The 27,187-nt window shown below is 36.1% G+C and overlaps 3 protein-coding genes across 3 annotated transcripts; all 3 read right to left on the bottom strand.

The window, feature by feature from the left end:
• Positions 1-278: 278 nt before the first annotated feature.
• Positions 279-7,262, bottom strand: LOC103985689 (probable protein S-acyltransferase 12). The gene is made up of 7 exons (XM_009403472.3): positions 6,625-7,262; positions 3,308-3,560; positions 2,794-2,885; positions 1,042-1,168; positions 864-949; positions 608-673; positions 279-541 (listed from the first exon to the last, which is right to left on the bottom strand). The coding sequence occupies exons 1-7, from the start codon at positions 6,823-6,825 to the stop codon at positions 425-427; spliced, it is 942 nt and encodes a 313-aa protein (XP_009401747.2). The 5' UTR covers positions 6,826-7,262; the 3' UTR covers positions 279-424.
• Positions 7,263-7,990: 728 nt separating this feature from the next.
• Positions 7,991-10,609, bottom strand: LOC135638640 (probable lysophospholipase BODYGUARD 1). The gene is made up of 4 exons (XM_065151850.1): positions 9,501-10,609; positions 9,094-9,428; positions 8,815-9,014; positions 7,991-8,510 (listed from the first exon to the last, which is right to left on the bottom strand). The coding sequence occupies exons 1-4, from the start codon at positions 10,405-10,407 to the stop codon at positions 8,183-8,185; spliced, it is 1,770 nt and encodes a 589-aa protein (XP_065007922.1). The 5' UTR covers positions 10,408-10,609; the 3' UTR covers positions 7,991-8,182.
• Positions 10,610-12,616: 2,007 nt separating this feature from the next.
• LOC103985691 (rho GTPase-activating protein 3-like) lies at positions 12,617-18,462 on the bottom strand. Its single transcript, XM_009403475.3, has 5 exons — positions 17,848-18,462; positions 14,997-15,117; positions 14,678-14,797; positions 13,309-13,539; positions 12,617-13,223 (listed from the first exon to the last, which is right to left on the bottom strand). The coding sequence occupies exons 1-5, from the start codon at positions 18,291-18,293 to the stop codon at positions 12,714-12,716; spliced, it is 1,428 nt and encodes a 475-aa protein (XP_009401750.2). The 5' UTR covers positions 18,294-18,462; the 3' UTR covers positions 12,617-12,713.
• Between the last annotated feature and the right edge of the window lie 8,725 nt (positions 18,463-27,187).

Raw genomic sequence — 27,187 nt, 5'->3', positions numbered from 1 at the left:
TCATTTGGTTTTATTAAAAAATAATAATAAAACATAAATACATACCTAAACCAAACTCCACATACTAGTATTGGTTCTCATTGGATCTGTAAAATTCAGTATATAATTTTCTAACTCTCATATTATATATATATATATATATATATATATATATATATATATATATATATATATATATATATATATATATATATATATATATATATATATATATATATATATATATATATATATATATATATATATATATATATTCCAGGTTATAAATGGACAGATGGTTGCCTATTGATCACTATGTCTTTTTATCAACCAAAAAACGAAGTTAATCGAGTAATATACATAACATACACATCTACATTGTAAGGCACAAATGACATAAGATAGCTGCGTGACTGGTGGAGAAACTGCATAGATCCACCATACTTCACAGCTCAACATCTGAGCGTGTTGGAAAATCTAGGCCTTTTAGTGCAGGTATCTTTTCTAAATCTTCTGCTGAGAATAATGGGAGGAACCACAACAACTTCTTTGTTCCGAAAACCTAAATTATATAGTAAAGAAATGAGATCATGAGAAAAATGCTCTGTCAGGGTAAATGATTAAGTACCTGTTCGAAGTTCTTCCTCTTTCCTAAGTCATACTTCCAGATAACTGCCTTCTTCTTCTCATAAACCTAAAGCATGCATATTGTATTTGGATAAAAAGAAAATGAGTCTATATGCTTCCACACTCATAACCACCTAAACACCTAAAAATAGCTGTTTGAATGTGTTTTTCTAACAAAAGGCAAATTCCAGTTTGCGTAATAAGCAATTTCAGAGTCTAATGAGAAACAAAATACACTCTCAAAAGTCATATATTACCTCTATCGTGGTAGTATTGCTCAAGACAAGAGATGTGTGCATGCCCACGAAACAGAGAAGGCTTAATGCAAAAGCTAAATTAAGAACTGCAATAAAGAACAGCCATAATAAATATACCACTGGAAAACTTGGAATAAAAGGTAAGCTCTTATTTTTTGGATGTAGGAATAAAGCTTACCAAAAGCTAGAAATGTAACCGCAAGATTGCCAGGTGAACTAGAATGTTTCCTCGCATCACCAAAGAACTTGACAAAATTTGGAAGCAAGACAAAGGTATCCAAAATCGTCTCCAGGAAAGTATATATCTGAGATTAAAAATTTAGAGAAGTGCATTTTGAGGGACAAAAATTCATATAACCATTTTTATAAACATCAGCAAACATTTACAACAATGAAGAAGCTTGCTACTTGACTGAATGTTGCAGATAATCATTAGCAAGTGAAATCATGTAAACCAGTTGTAAAATGAACAATGACTATAAAACAAACTGCAAAGAATGACCACATATATGACTTCCATCCTTTTGCGCAGCAGAAGATGTGATCCTCTGTGCATGTGTATGTGCCCACATTTGTTGTTAATGAAAATCATCAAGGATTAACTGATAGGTCTAAACAAATTGTAATTCCAGGATCATACCATGTAATTGAACTAATTATTGGATAAAAATCAAGTCACCAATTTAGCTTCACTTCCACCTAGAAACCTCATACTTGAGCATGGAAATCAAGTCTTTGGTGAATGTCCATCAGACAAGTGATTTAACTGTTAGCTCTGTGCACATATTTGGTTATTCAGTCTCCATCTTCCTACACATTCTACCTAAATTTCCATAATAGAAATGTCTAAACTAAAATTTTACAGATACAAATACAGAATTACACAGAATAGGTAAGGAGATGACTAAATTAATCTCTAGGACAATTTTTTGAAGTAGAAAGACAGAATGGTATGATCGATTTGTATTCTGGATTGAAGATCAGAATTTACAAAATTGAACAGTAATTAGCTTTCACATAAAGTAAAAGCTAGCACATTACGACATCCTACTCAAGCGAACCAATGATTCATGAATCAGCAGCAGCATTTTTAGACAAATCTAAAGAAACTTTAATTTTTGGTTCTTACTCTGCGACAAATCAAGGTTTTCTATTCACCACAAAATTTTCAACGATATCAACTAGTACAAATTTAAACAAGGATGCAAATGTTTCCAGCCGTTGTCCTACAAAATCTCAGGTTGAAGGTCTTTTTACCTGTTTCATGCCTTATTGGCATTGTACAAAAAAGGCTGGAAACATTTGCATCCTTGTTTCAACCTCACGTGGCTCATTATGGCAGTAGAAAGCTCCATTTTGAAGTCTATAGGCATACAAGCTCTTAAAACTGAAATTTTGTGATCCAAAATAATTTGAGATCAGAAATGAGATCACTGGATCAAGCAATATGGATCCAAGGTCCAGGTTAGGATAAAAAGGAACTAGAATTATTAAATTCATAAAAATAAAAAATCATTAATTTGAGACAAAAAATTTTAAGTAAAAAGATTAAAGAGCTCACAAAACAATATGAAGTAAAAAATACTAATATTTTTTAGATCTATTAATAAAAACCCATAATATGATAACAAATGAAATTTTACCAATCATTTATTTTTCATTTGACTTAAAAAATTATTGCAATTTTCAAAGATCTCTATTTCACAAAGTATCAACTCCATCGTATCCTATAATAATATTCAGTTTCCCAAAACCATAAATTCTTTTCAAATGCCATCTTGTAGAGTTGTTCTTGGTCATGCATTAAATCATATTCATTGTTTACAAACTGAACTTCAAAATTCAAGCAATGCATGGACAGAACTTATCATCCAAAATCTAACGACCTGATGTGTAGTAGAACATGCATATTGAAAAATACTAGACATACCAGAAATAGGAGAAAGAATTTGTAATTGCGAGCCCCTACACAATTAACAACCCATACGCAATGATGATCCATCTTAAGCACGCATCTTTGACCTACAAGAATCAGATGACTGAAAATGAACAACCACAGAAGTCAAGAGGCCTGTTTTAAAATATGAGTGAAGAACCGTCCATCATTGAAGAAGATGTTATGACCAAATTCAGAAACCGCAATTCCTAGCAATTACTGAACATTTTTTTATTACTCAATCACTAATATCCAACAAACTACCTGATATTAAGTTATATAAAATCTGCATATTAAGTATAATTTGTTAAATTATACATTAAGAAAAAATAATTAATGATTGATATAGTGCAATGACAAATTCTTACTGGCAGTTCATCTTTTATAGCATAAAAAGAGGACTTTGAGAAAAAGTTCAAGCAAGTACTCGCAAAGATAAACAATGCTGGGAAAACAAAAACTAATTAGTTCTACGAACAATCAAATAGCAAGAACAAGACTAACATACAAACAGAACAGTGATGGCAACGAGGAGGTTTGCCATTTTGACAACGAGCGCAATATCCTGTATGTGGTCTTCTTTCTATTCCCTCTGGAGTGGAAGATGTAGAAGCTCTTGTTTCAGGAGCAATATAATCAGACAGTGTTGCAGAAGCAGTTCTTTCCAAACCCTCTTCATCAAGTAAAGGCCTCCAGTTAGCAGGAACAGCACCAGGATCATGAAAAACTACCATAAAATAACTCCATATTAACAATGCAAGCTGCAGAGAAAAACACGGTCTTGAATAATTTGCAAACAAACCTTTTCAGTTATAGCATCCACAATAATGATGACAGCTAGATGAGCAATTATAAGTTGAATTTAACAAAGTTTAAGCAAAGACAAGTAGATTTATCTATTACTCAAAATAAGTCATCCTACACAAAACACCATCATGATCTTGCACATGACAGGAAACATTTAATGTTACTTGTGTAAGTAAACATGTAAATAGAAAAACACTTTAAATATTCACAAGGTGAAAGGACAGTAGAAACAACCACATTCGACAATGTTTATTTTACAGAGATTCACACAGTTGCAAAAGATAAATTCTGCTAAGGTTGATCAAGTACATCTTTGTCTCAAGACCCTTGGCTTTATAATATACATTTCCAATACAAACCTTCATTTATTAATTGTAGTGTGCTGCCTACAGATGCTAAGATTGATGTGCTAATCCAATCTGGGAGCTAGAAATACCAGTTGTTATTGGATATGTGCATGTCTGATTTGGATGCTATAAAAGCTGTAGAGATTGCTAAGTTTCCTAGTGATGACACCTGGATATGGAAGGGTCACCCTTCTGGGAAAGCTACTTCAAGGGGTGCATTTATTCATCTAAAGAACCTAAATACAAATACTTCAGAATGTTGGTATGGCTGGCGTGATCTGTGTAGCCTTCCCCTTAGGCCGTTATTCCTAGAATTCACCTCTTCTATTGGAAACTTCTTCACCAAAGACTACCTACTACTGATAGACTTCGCCACTTCAATATGACCTTTCATACTATTGAACATCTGTTTTTTACCTGTTCCTTTTCCAACCAATTATGGTATTGGTGGCAAAACAATCTCCAATACACTTTTGAATATAAACTTATCTGGTTTCAGGGTGATTGACTGAAAGAAGGGACAATCACAGGATGGGGAAAGTTAATACAGGCAGTCATTGCAAACCAACTATGGTTCATTTGGAAATCAAGGAATAATGCCCTCTTTAATAACTCAACACCTTCCATTAAGTGTGTTGGGGTTCAGGCTCTGGCTCACACTGGCTATTATGCCAGATCATCTGTCTAAAGACTCGATACTAACCAAAACTCTACATCTTCAATGGCAAAAATCTCCTGTAGGCTAGTTTAAATTAAACACTGATGGATCTTGTTCTTTGCAAGATGGAGGAACTGGCTTCATTCTCCGGGACCCTCGTGGAAGATGCAAAGCAGCTGGACTTCAGTATATATGCAGCAGCTCAGCACTACAGTGTGAAGCAAAAGCTGTAGAATTGGGACTCCAATATGCACTCAACAATAGTTACGTCAATTTACAAATTAAGACAGACTCCATCACATTAGTAAACCTGCTCAAATCAAACTAGCAACCCCCATGGCTAATCAAGCATTCAGTTAATGGCATCAAACATCAATTGTTACAGCTTAATTCCCATGCCATTTTACATGGCTTTAGAGAATGTAATTTAGCAGCACACTGGGCTGCCAAAAACTCCAGATCTGATAAGCTTTCTGTCATATGGGAAGACCTTTTCTCTCATGATCTGTATGTAACTATCCAAAACGACCTCAATAGGTCATTTGGTAGAATTGTTAAATCTTAACTAATGTTTCTTTTTGCAAAAAGAAAAAGATAAATTCTGAAAAATCTAGAAGCATATCAGTGAACTCTAATGCAACAATATGAAGCTTGTCTAGAGGAAACCGTGTTCATATAATAACAAGAAAATGTCCACCTGCCTACCTCTTCCCTTCTGAAACCTTAATATTGAACATGCAGCATAACATCATAATATAACTTCCAAGACATGGAACCTACAGTATCCATCAGTAACCCCTTGATTCTGCAACTTTTAGCTAAGAATGCCGAATCCTACAATAAAATAACCTCACTTATGCATTTCTACAATTTCCTACTTATACTTGAATTACTTTTTCTTTAGGAAGAGCCTCTCAGTAAAAGCATGTCTGAGGTCCCCAAGTACCCATTAATCACTAATTCCCTTGCAACATCCCTGACTGGAGGCATAAACCTTCTCTACAAAAGCACATTGTGTCTTCATAACTCTTTCAAAAGCAAGCAAAATACAATTAATTCAGCACAGATTAACCAATACTCGGTATAACACATGACAACATTTAGAGATTAAGCATCATGACATCTAGATTATAGTTTCTGAAACTTGTCCAATCCAAATTACTCTAGCATAATATGAAAAAGATAGCTGTTTCTTACCCTCTCCAAGCACCTCCGAATTATTTAATATTATTAACATTTAACAGAATGAACAACCAAGTGATGATATCCAACTCAAACAATATGACCCTGCTCATTTCTAATAAGAAATCCAGCTCCATACTTATAAGACAGGCTCACCATCCCCATCAGAATTGATTTCAACAATTGGTTGTACTGGGGGAATGGAATCTACTGAAAGCAAAGTGTAAAATTTAAAATCTTCCAGTCTCTGAACTCCCAAAAGTCCAGCCATTCTATCTCACCAGGTACAACACTCTGTATTCTTGTTATTAGCTTCCATTAAAACAAGCCAGTCATCTGCATAGAGACAATTGAATGTCAGACCACCTCAATCTGCATCCTGTTAGAGCATCACATCTCATTTTGCTGCTCAATAACAACCTGGACTAGACATATAAAGAGGAGGTGAGGAGAAAAGGAATCGACTCGTTTGACCCCTCTGCAAAGAAAACCAAAAAGGGGAAACCTTCACTAGCACAGCATAGGCAGGAGCACTATTAAGCTGCAACATATCTACATTGTGTCCTTTTCTCAGGCCCTTACCTAATAACCCAATCGATTATGCCTATTGTTGGGCCTTACAAAAAAGTCACCATTAGTTTTACCTTTCTGTTCGAAATATCTGATCTTGAGGCGGCTTCACAAATATCCACGCCTGCAACAATTACTATTTCTTCTTTTGGTTCGTTGGGCAGATAAAATTTCAATTAGGAGTTATGACAAGTAAGAGAATTCCTCCCAACATTGGTTACAAGGGTATTGGACATTGAGTATAGTTTGGATTCCGCGTACCAGTAGATGGAAGACGACAATGATGACAGAGGCAAGGACAGAGACGGGGAAGCCGTGAGAGAGGCGCGGGCCCCAGGCGACGACGACTACCGCGTAGTAAGAGAGGGTGACGATGGCGAGCACCAGAAACACCATGAAGGAGCCGAGCACCCGGAGGGCCGAGCAGAGGCGGAAGGGGTTGGCAGAGCGGCAGCAGTCCATGCGGGCGAAGCGATCCGCCGCCCGCCGCGGCGAACTGCGGCTCACCGACCCCGAGGCGTAAAACAGCAGCCTCCTCGTGCCGCTTCCCGACGGGAACAGCCGCTTCCAGATCTGCGCAGCCAGCTTCCCCCACTCGGCCCGCAGGACGGTGGAAGAAAGAAGAACTAAGGGGGAAGACGAAAAGGTCGAAAAGGAATTCCACTAAAGGTAAAATGGTCGGAAGCCGACGGCCATATTTACGTGCGAGCCCCTAAATCCCCGATTACGCATCATGCAACCATTGATGATCATTGGGCTTTGGTTTTGGGTTCGTGTTCGGTCTGTCTCCTGGCCATGGGCTTATATGGGCCTGTACCGACAGACACCGAAGTGGGCCTCATATTTGATGAAGTTTGATAGGATTTGGGTGTTAGTTAGTATGGAGGATAGTGGCATATGTTAATGAGTATAACCCGAATAAGTAAATGGTTATATCTTGAAGAGGGCAAATAGAAAGGGTTAGGAAGAACAGGATAGTTAATATATTTTGTAATTAAGGGTATTATTGTGATTCCGTGCTGTTTTAAGCTTGTAATTAAGGATATTATGCAGTTGCATGTGCTTACTTAATAAGATGAATCTTATTTTATTTTCCAAGAAAAGGATTTGGGGTGTTAGTTGGTGAGAACAGTGATGGGTTCTTCTTCACAGAAGGTGGTGAGACATTGGCAACAGACCAGAATGAAACTGCCCATAATTTCTCGATTCCATATTCTTGTTCGTATGGATTCATATTCTTCTCGGATGTATCAATATCATCATCCAACTCGATCCTATCGAGTGCTTTGGCGTCGGGAGATGCTGAATCGCTCCATTGGAAGAGGTACTACGGTCATGTGATACTACTGTATACGGACGTGTGATTTATTGTTTCATAATAATTATAAATATATAAAAATATTTATTATATTTATTACAGCGATGTTACTGTGTCTGACACGAAGTACAATCCATTCACGTGACGTGGTGACTACTTTATGGAACTCCAGTTTGGCACTGACAACGCTCGCAAACCCATGCACACTCTCGAGTCCGTGCTTTATTCGTGTCTCAAATCCAATATAAATTTCGTATCACCATATAAAATTACACCAATAATTTTGAAGAACAAAAGGCTGCGTGGGTAATTGTATGAATTTTATTGATAAAGGAAATAATATCAAATCCTTAAAAACACGCATAGAAGACTTTTCCCACCTTTCCTCTGAGGAAATATCTCCTGAGGGATACAAACTGTTTCCCTTTTCCTTTTTTTTGGGGGTCGGTTTTAGGAGTTTCTTTTTTCTCCCTAATTTTTTCTTCTTTGAGAGTAACGCTCTTAATTTGATTTGGCATTCCTCCAGATCTCCTCAAGCTCTCTGGCGAAGGCCTTCTGCCGGCCCACAACGATGGTAATGTGATCCTTGTCGTCGACGACCGTAACGCGAGCTCGCGGGATCTTGGACTTGACGGCGTAGCTGCACTCCAGCGGGAGGAGCTCGTCGTCTCTCCCATGGAACACCGCGACGTCGCAGCTTAGCCGGTCCCTCACCTCGTCGAGGTACCCCTCCATCTTGCCGGCGCTGCCGCAGATGATGTTGTGGAGAGTGTGCCACGAAGCGTGGTGAGCGTGGCAGAAGAAGCCGTCCATTAGGTACGTCCTAACCCTGCCAGTTAAACACACCACATTTACTGATCAGTACATCACATTTACTCGTGGATGTGGGTGGACCAGCCGCTTCACCGGTGTCTGGTGAGACGGTGAACTACTCATACCAACAGGGGCGTCGTAGGAAACCATGGTGGTTCCCTTAAGTTAGCGGCATTCTTAGGTCATCCTCATCCAAGTCTTCGTGTATTATTGTATGATTCAGTCCATGGGACGACGCCAAACATGTTTTCGGTGGACATCCTCTCTACATCTCACGAGTATTATTATGGGATCGAGCAACTTGGTGTATAGTCAACTACCTGTTACGTGTTGCGAACTTGAAGATACGCTCCCACAGGCGGTGGTGCTTGCACAGGATGAGGCACACCGTGCGGCTGATGTGCTCGTACCAGCAGATCACCGACGAGCCGAATGTGATCGGTGGCCACACCCGTCGCGGCGCCACTCGCCGCAGGACGTATTGCGTCCCCTGCTCCCCCTTCGGCACCGGGAAGTACGGCTGCCGATGCTCGATGATCAACAAGAGAACACCAAAGAACGAGATGAAATATAGCTAGCAGAGACGTCGGCTGGGTTACCGGCGCGAGGATGGTGAGGGATTTGACCGCGCCGGGGTGCTTGACGGCGAGGGCGAGCGCGAGGAGAGAGCCCAGAGAATGTGCTACGAGGTGGAAGGACTTGACGTTGTAGCACTCCAGGACGGACTTCTCGATGGTCTCGACGTGCTCTCTTAACGTGTACAGCGAGTCCACCGGCTTGGGGCTCTTGCCGAACCCCAGCAGATCCACCGCGAGCAGGCGATACCTCGCCCGGGCCTCGTCGCCGAAGTTGGGGAACACCGTCTCCGTCCAGAATGCTGATGAGGATATGAATCCATGGATGAACAGCACGTCCTCCTCTGCCATGCTTCCATCTAAGCCGCATTGCTTATCATATGACCGTCACGTTAGATTTACCTACTGTGGAACTCTGGTTCAAGGCTAACCTTTGGGGCATTCGGCATGGACGAAGAGAGTGTCGCGCGAGCCGGACGGGGAGCAGCTGTCGCATGGACAGTCGGACCAGGAGCGGACGGGGTGCGACTTCTTGCTGCCCATCTTCCCCTGTAGCATCTGGATTATGGTGGAGTTGACGGTGACAGTGGTGGCGGCGGTTACAGAGGACGGCGACGTGCTGCGCCGCCACCGGATGAGTTTTCGCCTGCGGAGCTCGTCGAGGACAGTCTTGGAGGTTTCGGAGAGGAAGGAAGGGCGGGAGTAGAGAGTATCGGAGATGTCCTCGAGATGGAGCTTGGTGGAGGAGATCATGGAGACGACGAAGATCTTGCTACTGCCAGAGATGATTCCACCCGGCGAGGAGGAGCAGTAGCAGGGCTTCCACTGCGCCTCCAGCGCATAATCCGCCAGCTTGTAGAAGAAGCAGAGGAGCACGTCCACCACGTCCAGCAGAGTAAAGACAACGAAGCTGAGCACGTCGTTGGCCACCCGCCCCGCCACCACCAACGCCGTCCTCACGGCTCCGCTGCCCATGACCGAATCAAGAGCTGCTAATCTTCCAATTACAGCGATGAGCTCGGCCGTCCAAAACAGAGCACTATACTCCTTGATGATGGCAACTCTCAGCAAAGGGTAGGAGACAGAGAAGAACTGCAGCAAAAGAAGCCTGCTTGATGTCCTCGGAAATGGGCGATCGCAACCATTCCAACGGGCCAAACCACGCAGAGAATGGGGTGGGGATTGACGGAGAATATGGATATCAATGATTTGGGAAGTAAATGGACGTATGTGGAGAGTGAGAGGGAGATTCATGAGACGATGTCTTTCATTAAAGTCCATCGTCGAACAAGGAAACTGGGTAGGTGGTGGTTGAACTCCCAAGCTGAACACTTCCATTCTTGTGCTTTGCCGTGTTTTGTGCAGACTGTGGATTGGAACCTCCTGCAAGCCACGTGATTGGGAAGAAGATACAAAGAAAACGACGGCCCGTCGTGATTGCAGTAAGTCATGACTCCAATTCTTCAACCAATATAACTAAATGTGATCTTACCGTAGTCTCATACTTTGGGAATCAACGTCAGTTCGAGCGCCGAGATGGATGCATATGTCGCTCTGAATGCTGAATGTAATCTTATTAGAATCCCCATTTTGAGCACTAGGATAGGTGTCATCTCATAAAGTTGGTCACTAATCTTTACCAGTACAAACTCTCTTAACCTTCTTATGGGGATGTACCTAAAAAAGGCAAGATCACTGAAATCGCTATCGGCTCAAAGAAGCCTTGACTCGACGCTCTTCAACTAATACAAGACCAAACATCATCAAGTCCTCTTTAGCCCACCACAGTGGATGTCATCTCCTAAGGTTAATCAGTAGTCTTTACTAGCCCGACCACTTTAAACCGTGAGGAATTATCTTAGTTTTGCCTTATTCGGGAATGAATAATTACAGAATAATTCTAGGATACTTAAATTGCCACAAATGTCGACTTGTTCTTTCTTCTCTATTATCCTTTTTTGATAATTACTATTTGTAATCTCATTTTGTGACCCGCAAATGGAGCATAGGGACATCGACAATGAAGATGAAATAAGGGACGTGAAGAAGAAAAGAAAAGTAAAATAAAATTTAGAGCTATAAATATTAAAATAATATTTTATTATTCTTTAAGAAATTATCAATAACGAGAGGTTGTCACAGGTAAAAAAAAGAGGCTGTGAATTATTTCCCCCTCTATTGAATTGCTTACTAAGAGACAATGGATAAGAAGTGGACATTATTGCAGTAACAAGGACAAAGGGGCACTACTGAAATGTAGAGGAAGAAGTAAAAGCTCAAGTCCACATCAGTTATCTACGAGTAGCTAAGATTTCCTATTGTGATGCAGTTCATTGAATGTGTGCATTCAATTGCGACATGTTGTTGTTGTTAGCATTATAATTACTCGATGTTCATTAAATCGTAGAGTTACCGGGCTGCTTCGTGTATGAAGGATTTGTAAATCCACACTAATAAAATCGTAAAATTTGAACTATTTGAGATGTTATATGAATCTTTATTGATATAGAGATCCATCCATAAACTATGCTATTTATGGATCCATAATTCATGATCATATGACTCAACATCTATGAGCTACGCTATAGAATGGCTTGATCTGAAGATATATACATGTTATATTGGGGAGAAGAATAAATACTTTAAAGTGTTAAAGTAGATCTAATTGGACTTCATGTTTACATATATATCATTGACCTAAGAGTCTTTAGTTTTAGTTATAGCCCTAAGGCTTTTATTAGTCATTTGTTTTGTTGAATCTTAAGCCCTTTATGAATAAGGGGCAATTTAATGCTCAAAATCAAAAGAAAAAGAGTGAGATAGGATAGAGGCAAAAGAGGTTGAGATACAAGTGTTTGATTATTAATGTAATTCTATCTCTAAAGTTTATCGAATCTCATTATATCTTTTTAAAATTTTAAGATGAGATATGAGCAGGCAAGATTTGATTTGAATGAAATAAATTGATAAAAAAAAAGTACAGGGATTAAGCCCTTATAAGTTTGAATGAAGATGAATTGCATTAGAGATGTACTTTGTGTGAGATAAAAGCATATGAACGGCTGAAGAAACAATATTTGTGTGAGATGTACTTTGTGATTCTATTCTCCCGTCTTCTCAGGTAGAGGGAGGGGACGGAGAGTGATGAAGCATGGCCCAGGCAAGAGTCCGTTCTCTGGATTCATGTAACCCATTCTCCATCAATCCATTTACTAGCATTTCTCTGCTCTGATCTCTCTGCTTCGCCAGGAAGGTCAAACCTTAGCTCCATTTATATCACTGAGATGTTGTCTCCTGTCAGAACCAGTTCAGTGTAGGTAATGCTGCACTATACATCACCTTCAAATTAGTTGAATTGGATATAAAATATTTCAGGCTTGTATCTTTAATTATTTGTCTTTATTTTATCGAATGTTGTCGAATGTAATCAGGTGTGATCCCACTAAATCAGAAGCATGAAACCAACCTGTTTGTAGCTACTACTATGTTGATGCTGAGCATTTCCTGCTGCATTACTTTTACTCTGCTTATTACCAAGCTGAAGCTATGAACAAGAAGAAGCTACCATCTCCTAAATTTTTGAATACACATTGAAGTACATAAATGGCCCAAAGATATATATTCTGCATGTCATACAAAGCAGATCATGTCCAAGCTTCTCTTCCTTCATCTAAATTTACAAGCTTTGCCTGCTTCTTAGGGCACCTACTTAGTTGAAAAATAGGGCGACTGCAAAACTTCCTCACTACCTTCCTAAAACTCACCCTATCCATCATACTTTCCACATCCCCATATACATATCCACACTGACACTCATCTCTCGTAGCATCTAATTCATTTATCATTTCAATTTTAGGCTCAAAGCTGCCTTCACTGCTACCCAATGATGGTTCGCCATTGAACAAGAGTTTGCCTATAGCGACTTTATCAAGGGCGTAGATGCCTAGAATTTTCTCATTGGTGCACAGAGCATATTTTTCTGAAGGTTTAGATAATGTTGCTTCATCCTTGTCACTTGGAGATTCAGAGTACGAACTGAATGCGATGGCCGCAAAAGATGCCTCTTCTCTTTCTCGCAGCGTCTTTATGATCAATGTCTTGAGGAAGTTCATCACTTGGACAGCATGGATCAGTTCAGTTAATGGATCAGCCATCTGAAAAATAGACATGAAAAAGTCCTTAGTATAGATTCACTCTGCGTGAACAGTACTCAGCTAAGATCTAACATTCTCTGGTAACCTGAATCATGTTAGGTGCAAAAACCATTGCAATATTTCGAGCATTCATCTTATTGTAGTGTTCATGCTCCACAACATCTGCCATCAAATTAATGGCCCAGTCAAGCAATGCTGCTTCAGTTGGTGGTAGCATCCTTGCAATTTCAGAGCACACTTCTTCAGTGTTGCAGTGCATCACCTGATCTGGTGTCAGTGAGTCGAGTACTCCTCTGGGTAACTCTCTAAACCATGCCTACAGCAGCAAAAGAACTTCTGATCAGCTAAATACTAAATGAATTGTTCAAAAAGAACCAAAATACATTTGAATTTTTCAATCGCAAACAGAATTAAATTTCATCTGCACAACATTTTTGTTTTCTTAATTCTGTAATCTAAGATTGGTAGATCCAATGGCTCTATGCATTGATTGTCTCTTATTCCTCATTTACTATAAGAATTGAAGTCTTTTGATCATGTTTAGTGCCAAATTCTGATGTGTAAGGAGGTTATTAGAAATCAAGCAAAGAGTAAGAAAATAGAGATATAGCAACTTCTTAAACATCCATGCAACAGTAGAAAAATACACAAATACTATCATGTACATATTGGAGTCTCCTTCAAGGTTTGAAATAGGTAGTTGAAAAAAATTTATGTTAGACTAACTTTTAGATAAATAAATATAATAAAATTGAACATTTTTAGACTTGATGCAGAAGAGTACTATCACTGGGTTTGAATGGAACAAACAGAAATTTGTAGGCTCATGGAATATTAATATATAATCATTGGCATAAGTATTTGCAATAAGAAGAGTTGTTCAAAGTAATGTTTGCAATACCACCAATAGTACAAATGGTATTTCCCGGTCTGACATGTTACTGGTGTACGGACCATGGTAAACAGAGTGGTATGTCTGGTACCAGACCTATACCACATGGTATGCCTAGTATATGGTTGGTACAAGACCACTCGATACCTATATAGTTTCTTTTTTCAACCTTTTTAGGTTGTCTTTGAAACTTGGTAGATACCAGCATATCGAGTGTTGGTACATTGCCACGGACTTATAGGTACTAGTCCAAACCCTGATTGGTATAGTCTTGATACATGAAATTGTGAACCTTGACTCAAGGAGAACAAGAACATTCTAGAAATTGAAAAAGTTTCTGAAACAGGAAATTCACTTCTTTTGAATCAATCTATATTCTTTATTTTGAGAAAGTGCAAGAAATCGATCTTAACGCTTAACTCTACTTCAGAACACCCCCAGTACAAAAGAATGTATATTTGTGTTCACAAAATGAATGATCTTAAATCAGGAGATGCTTAGCAAATCAAAGATAGCTTAACTAAAAACTCAATTCTTTAATAAAGTTGGATGTTTATAACACCTTTATCAATCCTGCTAGACAATGCAGATCAGTTCCATGTAGTACAATTCCTCTATTCAGTTGTTCTCTGAGAAACACTTCTTGGCTATTCTCAGCATTAATTCTGAAAATTCCTTCCACCTTCAAGAAAATAAGGAATTCTATGGATGAATATGTATCCAATATATACATACTAACATACATACATACATACATACATACATACATACATATATATATTTATATATACATGTACATGTACATGTACATATACATATATATATATATATATATATATATATATATATATATATATATATATATGCAAGAATGAGCTAACCTGTAGACCTCCTTGTAAATACAAATGCCTTTGCATTGACAGTAGAATCGTTGGAACGCTGTTTCCTCTTTTATCATAGGAGCACTGCATAGATTCGACAGAAACTCCAAATATACTCGTACTATGAAAAAAAAAAACATTTGATGAGATGACTTATTAGATTAATTATGATCTCTACAGTTAAAATCAAATAAATGATGGCTATTCAATCAGGAAAGGCATGATTGGTTCTATTGCTACTGCTCAAAGATAAAAACAATGTGCACGGTAGAACTAAAAATTGAGATAAAGGAAATAATACAAACAACAAGAGCAATGAAATATATCATTAATGACTTCCACTATACAATAAACATCACCTTAATCAATTTGAACAGTATCGAATCAAACGTCCAATTTAGAACATGAAACAACATGTACAAGATTGTTTGTTTGACAAGAAACCAAAATTAATTTATAAAATTATTATATAAGTTAGCAAAACAAGTCTCTAACAGAAGATATTTTTTAAAAAATGAAAACAGACGATAATATTTTTAATACAAGAATTATAAAATTTTGAATTTTAAATGTTATGAAATCGTTAAATTTTAAATTCAAAAAATAGGAAACTAAATCCGAAAATAATTTTCCTTTAAGCAAAAATTTATTTTAGAATTAGAGATTACACAATATATCAAAAATAATTTCTTTCTTATATCAATTAAAACTTATTTAAATATTTAATATTTTTCAAAAAAAATAAAATTAAAGGAAAAGAAAAATCAGAATTATTATTATTAAATGGATGTCTAGAATTTTCTGACTTTAAATTTCAAAAATTTTAAAACTTCTTAATATTTTTAAACATAAAATTATTAAACTATTTTTTAAAAAATATTTATGATAGTTCAAAATTAGATATCCTTTTTCAGAACAGACTTCTATAAAACAGGTAGTAATTAATTTGTTAGTAAAGAAGTTTCTTTATAGAATAAATTTTCTATTCAAATTTCTTTTTTATGTGTATCATTAAAGAAAAAGGTCAAAATTGGATTTTAAGCTTTCTTGTTTCACTTTATCAAGCTTAGATATATTTAAATTGGTTATTCTAGAAATAGAAAAGTTTGATTTTTTTTAATGAAAATAGAAATATGGCATGGTTTTGTTTAGGAATTTGATTGTAGGAAGTTTTGTTAAAATAGTTTACGAATTTGAAGTTGTCCAAAGATCAAAGATCTTCAAAACTTGTATTAGGAGTCTTCAGATCTAGAAATTTAAAATTTTAAAAATTAATTAAAATGTTAACATAGTACAGAAAAAGTTCATTAAAACAAAATCTCTCAGATTTGACTATTGAAACAAAGTTTGAACCAATATTACCCAAAAAAATTCAGGATTATTATAAAAAATAGTAAAGACAGTAAAAATATCAGGTTCTGTTTAAGAAGAAATCTAGTGGAAACAATATTAATTTATCAATAAAAGTAATTTAATTTGTTTAACTAAATGCACGAACAATTATCAAAGTGTCATGCAGAATTTGATCAAAACCTAACCTCATTTTTTTAAATAATACATTAATCAATTAATCAATTGGACATAACAACAGTTTTTATGATTAATTTGTTTTAAAGAAGGTTAGCTCCTCGTTATATTCTTAATTAAAAGTTTGGTATGCAAGATTTTTCATTAGATTGTTAGAGCCTACATTAAACTAGATCAAATTTAATTAAGAAATATAAAAAATATATATATTGAAACATGAAGAGAAAGTTATAAATATAGAATCTGGAAGCATATTGGATGCTTTCCAAGGATAAAATCTGGTTCTCATACAAGATAGGGATAAATTTATCCCAAGATACGATCGAAAAAACTATGTGCAAATTTCTAGTGGAGGAAGGATTCAAATGATACTGCTATTCCAAAGAGGACTAAAAGCTCTTTTATATAAAACCGACCTAGATGAATGAATTTTTTGGGTCCTTAATGGCTCAAACGCTACACGATAATTCATAAAAGTGAATTATCTAGTGGAGGATAAATTTATCCCAGGATAAAAATCAGGTTCTCATACAAGATACAGATAAATTTATCCCAAGATACAATCGGAAAAACTATGTGCAAATTTCTAGAGGAAGGATTCAAATGATACTGCTATCCCAAAGAGGACTAAAAGCTCTTTTATATAAAAAAGACCACCTAGATGAATGAATGTTTTGAGTCCTTAATGGCTCAAACGCTACATGATAATTCAAAAAAGTGAAATCAGTCGAAATATTAGACAAGTGAAAAAGGGAAGGGATTCACTCAATTAATCTATAGCTCTTCTTGTCATCAAACAGGAGCTCTCAGTAGCTCCAACCATTCCTCCAAATAATTAAGTCTCTCCTCAGGCATTCAGGTGTGTCGCATTGTCTCGAGCACCTTATATAAATACAAGAAAGTACACCCCTATCTCCTTACATGAGATAAAGTAAACTGAGATGAAATGGTGGCTGACTGGGATAGGCATCAGAGTCAAGCACGGAAATTGAAGAAGATACCATTTAGGAATTAATCGGCAACAAATAGAGCTGCATAGTGATGGCGAGGAATAATTACTGGTACATGAATCCTGTTTGAGTGTCTGGCATTGTAATCCATTTGAGTCCCATTTTACCACGATTCCAACAGATTTAGCTACTGAATCAAGCAAACAAGTAACGAAGATGTGTTCGTGAGAGACACAGATGGTGATGCCACAATCTTAAACGATTACCGCGTATACAAACCACATCATGATTGACAATTAACAAACCGAATGAAAAAGGGAGACGATCGACAGCAAAAGAAGAGGAAAAGGCAAAGAAAGAGATAGGAGATAGACCTGGCACTGGGAACCCTCGGGGGAACCTCGGGCTCCAACTCGGCAGGCAGGCCGAGGAAGCCATCGAACCGGTCGAAGGTCACGTGCGCGAGGTGGCGCACGTCGGTGGGCCATCCGATCTCCATGGAAGCAGGGGAGGCGCCGCGCTGGCCGCACGCTACGCTGCACATCACTAGCGACTTCCTCAGCGCCGCCACCAGCACCGTCACTATTTGGTGCTGCCGCTGGTTTTCCCTTCTCTCCCCCTCTTTTGCTTTCGGTCCCGGCACGATCAAAGGCGAAGAAATCGGGCACTCCTCCTCTTGCTCATCCACTTCCTCTTCCTCTTCATCATCATCATCATCTTCTTCTTCAGAGGAGGAGGAGGAGGAGGAAGCGAAGGAGCAATGCTGCTGCGAGGGGAGCGAGGAGCGGAAGCCACCAAAGTGGCGCTGGAATCGGGCCATGAGGACGGAGGAGTAGTAGGGTCAATCAATTAGGAGGTCGGCGACGTTGCATTAAGCACGGATGAGGATGGGGATGGGGATGGGGATGGGGTGGTGAAGTGGTAGGAAGAAGATGAGGACACCGTGCTCCCTAAATGTGCCACCGCAGTCCAATTTGGTTCTCGAATCTATTTGTTTCCATGAACGAGGAAGGGAGTCGTCCTCGAGTACTGGGAGATAAATTCGGGTCATTATTTTATGACGTTAAACCCCGTGAGAAATGTTTCTGGCCCTCGAGGGGCCCGTCACAGTCTCCAATCAAGTGGCAGGTAAACGGACCCTCATTTATGGATCATACGATGAGCCATGTGACGGCACTCGCTGCTAAGGATTCTAATGCGAGGGGAACTCTCGATGACGAGGCGGCTACGTGGCATTTCCTGGGCACATAAAATCTGACAACCACGACATGGACATCACGTGATATGCTATATCAGCATCACGTCAGTCATGCCGTTTCCTCTCCCCTCCTCCTCTTGTGATCAATTATTGCTCGAGATTTCAAGCAATTCGAGGAGATCGTCGTATGCAATCCTTACACTGTAACGTGTCGTTGATAAGATCATAGGATGCTCTCAGGAGTTGTCTCGGAGTCTCTCGGCAAACAAAATGGCGTACTACGGACAACAGTTCAACGTGAAGCAGCCAACATTTGTATCCGTTTTCAAGTGAGGAGGACGAGTGATGTAAACACGGACACCCATCGTTCCTTTGTTTGTCCATACATTTGATGCTCGTTGATTATATTACTTGATACTACATAGAGAAACTTTTGTGTTATTTTACTATAATCACTTAAGAAATAGTTACACACCAACTAGAGATGTGTATAACATTAAAGAAAAATATTTGTTCACTTCAATTTTTTAGAGCTGAACCATTTAAGAATGAATACTACATATTAAAAACATACTTTTTTTATATTATTTGGACTCTTATAATTTGTTCAAATCCTCCTCCTTTCGTCTTTGTTATCCAATGAACAAATGCTCACTTGAACACTATACAAGAACATTATCCAACATGCCTTTGATGTAAATTTTATAATATTCATACAAGTAGCAAGTTATGAACTACATTGATTTTGAATTCAGAAGGATCCACCTCCAACCAAATCATTGAACGTGTTAGTTCTATCTTTGGATTTTCATATCATATTTTTATCTCAAAACACACTTTTTTTCTAATTCTAAATATGACATATTCGAACTACATCAAATTAATTTTATCATTTTAAATTAATTATCTAAATTGATATAAATAGATTGATCATCAAGAATACTTCTCTCTCATTCTTTACCATTATACAATTAGGTTCGAATCGGGAGCATATACATTCTTATTTATATGATCATTCGAGTTACCCTAGAACCAAAATATCATAGATGACCCTTCAATGATCACACTTTTCTTCTATACGAGAGAATCTAACTCAAGTCATTATGACGAGGTTTTCCTTAGACTCACTCAATAAGATAACTCTGATCGATATGATGTCGACTATCATCCCTCTTCTCTTATAATATAATATAGAGTTTAATGATCCAACCAAGTGTAACCTGTAATTCCTAATATCACTCAATTGTGAGAGAATCTGACTTAGGTCATTATAACTAATAAGGCTTTCCTTGGACTCACTCAATAAGATAACTAATGAGGCTTTTATTGGTATGTTAATAACTTTAGCATTATTCAAGTGAAATCATTTTAGTAAATCTAAAATATACTTAGTTTGATTAACAAAAGTTTTATCACTTAGTTACTTAATTTACAATCCTAAAAAAAATATTAATTCTTCCATTAAACTCATTTTGAATTCTTGGCTCGCAAATGACTCACACAAAAATTCATTTGTAGAATCAAAAATAATATCATCAATATAAATTTATAAAATCAAAAATAATATCATCAACATAAATTTGAATAATAAAAATTTATTTTTAAAATATTTAATAAATAATGTGGTATCGATCTTGTCTTTCAAAAAAATTATTCTTAATAAGAAATGAGCTAAGTATCTCATACCAAGCCCTTGAGACTTATTTCAACTCATAAAGAGCTTTATATAACTTTAAAACATGGTTGAAAAATAAACATTCTCAAATTCGGATGGTTTCTCAATATAATTTTTTTCAAAAATAAAACCATTAAAAAAATTACTTTTGACATTCATTTGAAATAACTTAAAATTATTAAAATATACATATGAAAGGAGTATCCTTATGGCTTCAAGTCTTGTCACAAGAGTGAACGTTTCTTCATAATTTATATCTTCTTCTTAGTTGAAATATTTAGTCACTAATCTAGCCTTGTTTTTAACCACGATACCAAGTTTATCTTGCTTATTCCTAAAGACCCATTTGATGTCAATTATAATATGATCACTAGGTCTAAGAATAAGTTTCCAAACCTTATTTCTCTCAAATTGATTTAATTCTTTATGCATTGTAAAAATCGATGAGTAATATTTAAGAGCATCATCAATATATTTAGGTTCAATTTGAGACAAAAAAGATAGTATTTGCATAAAAAAATTTAAATAAAAAATAATTTTAAATACCTTTTTATTTGATGTATCTCCAATGATTAGCTCCTTAAGATATGCATTTATATACTTTTATTCCTTGAGTAAGGATTCTTTAAAATTATATGCATCTAAGTTTCTTGGGAAAGGAGAATTCTTATTCAAATTCAATGTATTAAAATCAAAATCATCATCAAAATTGTTTTCTTAAATTCGGGAGACTCATTAAAAACAAGATGGATAGATTCCTCAATAACTAAAGTTTTTTTATTAAAAACTCGATAAGCTTTAAAAACATAGGAATATCTAAGAAAAATATCTTCATCGGATTTTGCATCAAATTTTCCTAAGGCATCTTTTTTATTTAAAATAAAATATTTATAATAAAAAAATTAAAATATAAAATATTATGTCTTTTATTATTTCACGATTCATAATGAGTTTTAGATAGTAGTGGTCTTATAAGATCCATATTCATGATATAGCATATCGTGTTAACGGCTTTAACCCAAAAATATTTAGGTAGGTTATGTTCATTAAGCATGGTTCTTGTCATCTCTTATAAACTCCTATTTTTTTCTCTTAATAACTCTATTTTGTTGCGGATTTCTTGGAGAAGAAAAATTATGGTCATATCTAGTTGAATCATAAAATTTTTAAAAATCATAGTTTTAAAATTTACCACCATGATCACTACGAATAGAAGAAATCATAAAACATTTTTCGTTTTGAACTTGTTTGCAAGACTTCATAAAAAATTTAAAATAATCACTTTTATGTGTCAAGAAGTATGCCCAAGTATATCTACTATAATCATCAACAATCACAAAAGCATATTTGCTACGACTTGTGATATCAATTGATCCAAATAAATCCATATAAATTAATTGTAGCAGTCTAGAGATATTTACTTGATTTTTAGATTAAAGTTATTCTTTATTTGGTTACCTAGTTGGCATGTATTACAAACTTTATCTTTGACAAATTTAATTCTAAGTATACCTCTTACAAGTCCTTTAATTATAATTTATAAAATTAATTTCATACTTGCATAACCTAATCTCGTATGTCAAAGCTATATATCATTGTTTAAAACTGAAAAACAAGTTTTATCATAAAAATCATTAAAATCAATAGCATACATATTATTACTCGACAATCATAGATTCATTTTTATGTAGTATCTATATAATGCAAACATTAGATTCGAATTTAATGTTATATCTCTTATCATACAATTGATAAATACTTAGTAAATTATATTTTAAATTATCTACTAATAAAACATCTTCAATCAAGAGGTTTGATTTGTTACCTATATTTCATTTTTAATATTTTTTCCTTTATTATTATCTCCGAAAGTGACATATCCTTCATTTTGGCTAGTGAACTTAGAGAAATGTATTGGATCTTCAGTCATATGCTTTGAACATCCACTATCAAGATATTATCTCTCGTTCTTATATTTCAATTGTAGACATATTAAAAAAAAAAGAGTTTAATTTAAGTACCTATTTAATTTTGAATCCCTCGTGATTAGATCTACCTATCTTAACTTTTGACATTAACTCATTTATGATTCCTTTAGGAACCCAATCTAATTTATACGAGCTATATTTTTTAAATAAATATTTTTAAGTATAATGACCATATCTACCATAAAAATTATATTTAATTTTAGGAAAAACATGTAGTATGAGTCCTTTAACAAATATAGTTGGCTTTTGTTGAGTCTTACTACTCACAAAGTCGATTCCTTCTTATTTGTGTACATGACCTTTCTTAGCAAGAATCATGTTTAATTATTTGTTTAAATAAATATTTTTAAGTATAATGACCATATCTACTATAAAAATTATATTTAATTTTAGGAAAAACATGTAGTACAAGTCCTTTAACAAATATAGTTGGCTTTTGTTGAGTGTTACTACTCACAAAGTCGATTCCTTCTTTTTTATGTACATGACCTTTCTTAGCAAGAATCATGTTTAATTATTTGTTTCTAATTTTAATTTTTTATAATGTTTGTTGTAATAACATATTTTCATTTTTTATTGAGTCTAACTCTTCACATTTAGTATAAGAAGTTAACATACAATTATCATATTTATTTTTTAATTTATCAAATTTAATAGAGAGAGAAACATGATCATTTTTTAGTAATTTATATTTCTTACTAACTAATTTAAATTCATCGTAGAAATTATGAAATGCATCAAGTAATTTATCATAAGATAAAAAGGTTTTAGTTGAGTCACATACCTCGTCATTGAGAGCTCTCAAAGTATAGTTCACCATCTCGTTTTCATTTGTTTGCTCTTCGTCTTTTGATATACTAGACTCATCCTAAGTCACTTTAAGTGCTTTCTTCTTCTTTTATGTTAACAGCTTCTTCTTCAATTGTGGGCACACATTTTTGAAGTGTCCTAGCTTCTTGCATTCATAGCAAATGATTGTATCCTTTTTAAGTTCATTTTTATTCGTAGAGTCTTGTTTGACAGGATTTGTTTTGTTCCTTTTTATGAAAATTTTAAATTTTCATGTGAGGAGTGTTAAAGTCATCATCAACACTTAGAGCTTTCACTCGAGTGGTCTTCTTTGGTTCTAAGTGTAAAATCCTTAATGTTCTTTGAAAGATTATTCTCATATTCATCATGTGTCTTAAAAGTTATTTTATAGGTCATTAATGATCCTATGAGTTCTTTAAGAGAAAAGTTATTCAAGTTATTTACTTCTTGAATTATAGTTACCTTTCCAACTTTTTAGAAGAGATCTTAGAATTTTTGTTAAAAAGTTTAAGATTAGCAAAACATTTACCAAGAGCTTTCAGACCATTGACAACATCCGTAAAACGAGTGTACATGTCACCAATGGTTTCACTTCGCTTCATTCTAAATAATTCATAGCTATATATCAAAAGATTAATGTTAGATTATTTTGCTCTACTTGTGCCTTCATGACTAACTTCAAGTGTATGCTAAATATCATGTGCAGTTTCACATATAGAAACCCGATTAAACTCATTTTTGTCTAAAGCATAAAACAAAACATTCATAACTTTAGCATTTAAAAAAAATATTTTCTTCTCTAGATCATTCCTTTAGAGGATTTTTGAAAACCACATTCAACGACATTCTATAAATCAAAATCCATAGAAATAAAAAAAATTTACATTTATACCTTCCCGTGTAGTTCGTCCTATTAAACATAGGAGTACAAGTGATAAAGTAACCCTCTTGATTACTAAAGAAAGTCATATAATCTCTCTTTGGTGTTAAATCAACTAAGAGAACTTGACTCTGATACCAACTGTTAGGATCATAAAGATACTAAGAGAGGGCGATGAATTAGTGCTTTCAAAATGAAATGATATGAAATTTTATTCGAAGAAATCAATATTGAAAATGTATTTAACTTAGAATATGAGTTAGTGTAGTAAACAATTAAATCAATAAGCAATAACAATGGAGAGCATAAAAGAAAATGTATACCGAATTTATAGTGGTTCGATCATCGTGACCTACGTCAACTCTCAATTACTCCTCCATTGAGGCCACCAGCTTTCACCCGATTAATCTTCGTCTGTTGAAAAGAAGATCGTCAACCCTTGTTACGACTCTTTTCTCCTTTTCATAAGGTTAAGAGAAAACCTTTATAACTTTCTTTTACAAGTAATCCTCACACCTCTCTTAGACTTACTTCGAAATTTAAAGAGAAAGGGACTCAACATTGTCAACAGAGTTTATACACTTAAAATCATAAAATTTTCATACTCTTTTCTTGTTATCTCAAGCAAAAATGAGTAAGATAGCAAAAAATGAGTGGAGTATTTATAGACCCCAAATGACTTAAAAAATAAAGTCAAAAATTTACATTCCCGATTTTTTGAGGTACTAGCGGTACTATTGCTAATGCTAGGCAATACCATCGCCTACCACACTGAGCACTAGCGATACAATTACCTGACATAACTTAGAAGATTATGTTATAACGATACGATTACCAGTCTGGACGGTACTATCACCTTACATTGGCGATACCATCGTTGAGTCTTCCGAAGACGTACACTCCGTACTTTCCAACTCACAAGCGATTCCATCGCTTGGTTTGGTGGTATCACCGTCTGACGCAATTTCAGGTCACTAAATTAGCCTTCTAATAAGCCCAATTCGATCCGAATTTAGGCCCAATAGATCCTTAATTAAGTTGACATGATTAAACTCAAAATCAACTTAATTAAAACTTAAACTACTTCAATCAAAACACAAACGATTATAATCATCAATCCTACTTGGAGCGACAGCTATTCTTGGATGAGCTTGGATGAGGACAACGAGGAGGACGCAATCAACGAGTCAAGCTTGACCATGACCACCATCGAGTGGAGCAATGCGATGTAGCAGCTCACATCACCGTCACTGCCTCCTCTAGTAGCTACGGTGGCAGCGACTGGCTTGGGATTCAATAACATATCATCCTCTGTGATGCAGGATCGGTTGTACGAGCTGGAGCGACAACTACTCTTGGAGAAGGATGATGAAGAGGATGCAGTCAACACGTCAAGCTCGATCGTGAACATCGCCGAGTGGAGCGACACGATGCAACAGCTCACGTCAATGACATTACCTCTGCTAACAACTACAATGGCAACGACTAGCTTGGGGTTTGACAACATGACGTCCTTCGAGATGACTGTAGGAGCTGGAGCGATAGCTACTCTTGGACAAGGACGATGCGATCGACGCGTCAGGCTCGATTGTGACCACAATCGAGTGGAGCGATGCGATACAACATCTCACGTCATCGTCGTCGCTGCCTCCGCCAGCAACTATAGTAGCAGCAGTTGGCTTGGGGTCTAACAAAAAGTCATCCTCCGCAATGCAAGATCGACTGCAAGAGCTATAGCAAGAGTTACTCTTGGATAAGGACAATGAGAAGGGTACAATCAACACATCAGGCTCAGTCATGACCACCATTAGCAACTGCAGAAGTAACACCGAACCAGCTCTCTCCTTCACCCAGGAACAGGGAGAAAAGCATGTGAAAGCCTTCAAGCGAGGAAAAAAAATTATATAAAATTAATATATAGTAAAATTATTTTTTTATCTTTTTCATTCATACCCTTTTATATGAAACATGCGAGATTTTTTTTCGACAAAATTAACAAAAGAGAATTATGATTAAATGTTTTACTTTCAAATTACTATTTTTTAAAGTATAGATGTTAATCATAGTTAACGAACCCATGTGCATGCTATCGATATGACAACGGAAACCCCGCAAAGCAAGCCATGAATACATATACATAAATACAAATAAGAAGAGTGAGTGATGCTCCGTAATCACAAGCAAATAACTAAGTAAATGTATGATCTGCAGGATACCTCTCCTTCCTCCTGCATCGTTCGAGGTATACCCCATGAGAAATACTTCCCATCGAAGTCCCCAAGGCTCCGATATTGAGTCGGACGAACGGTGAAAGATTCACCACTCCATATAATAAAGGTAGATTATCTGGTGGCAAAGTGCCTAATTCAGATTCTTCTCTTTTGTGGGTTGGAAAAGACTGGTGACTTGAGCCTGTTGTCGGAACGAGTTAATAATGCAAGCAACCGCTGCTTACCTTGGAAACACGACATGTTATCGTGACAGATGATACCAGTATCAAGACTGCGTCAAAAGTAACTGGCCACCGAAGAAGGCTGTGGCATGGCATGTGCAAATAGTATCACCATCTGCAACATCCTATTGATGAGTTATGTCAACCATCGTTCACCTACGACAAATTTCTGGCACCAGTCATTCATTCGATGAGGGGACTAACGTATCAGTACGAGGCGAAGGACTAACGTATCATTCATTCGATGAGGGGACTAACGTATCATAGAAGTTCATCGAACCAAACACGTCTCTCCAAAGAGATCTATGGGGATACCCATCGCCACTCCAATTAATGATCACCGAATCAAAATTTTTATAATGTTACTAAAGAATGATATCTTCCGGGCCAAAATCAAGAACTGGGCAAGCCTACCTTGGATCAAGAACAGGCACCGTGTAAACAAGGCTCAAATGCTTGGTATACACGATCTATAATTTTGAATCTGATCCAAGTGAAGTAGAACTCCGAAAATAATATTATTAAAAAATAGTCTTGTAATGATATAGATTTAACGAATACCAGCAATATCTAATATAAAACTTCATGGGTATAATTAACTAATCAGTTTGAGATATTATAGCTTGATATCATACATAATTTCACTTAAAATACCAGGTCTAAAAAATGCCTATTTTATTTAAACGTAGCAAAAAAAGAATGATTATTTCT

The sequence above is a fragment of the Musa acuminata genome, chromosome BXJ3-5 (assembly GCF_036884655.1).
Source record: "Musa acuminata AAA Group cultivar baxijiao chromosome BXJ3-5, Cavendish_Baxijiao_AAA, whole genome shotgun sequence".
Taxonomy (NCBI): domain Eukaryota; kingdom Viridiplantae; phylum Streptophyta; class Magnoliopsida; order Zingiberales; family Musaceae; genus Musa; species Musa acuminata.
This window is presented reverse-complemented; position numbering and strand designations above follow the sequence as displayed.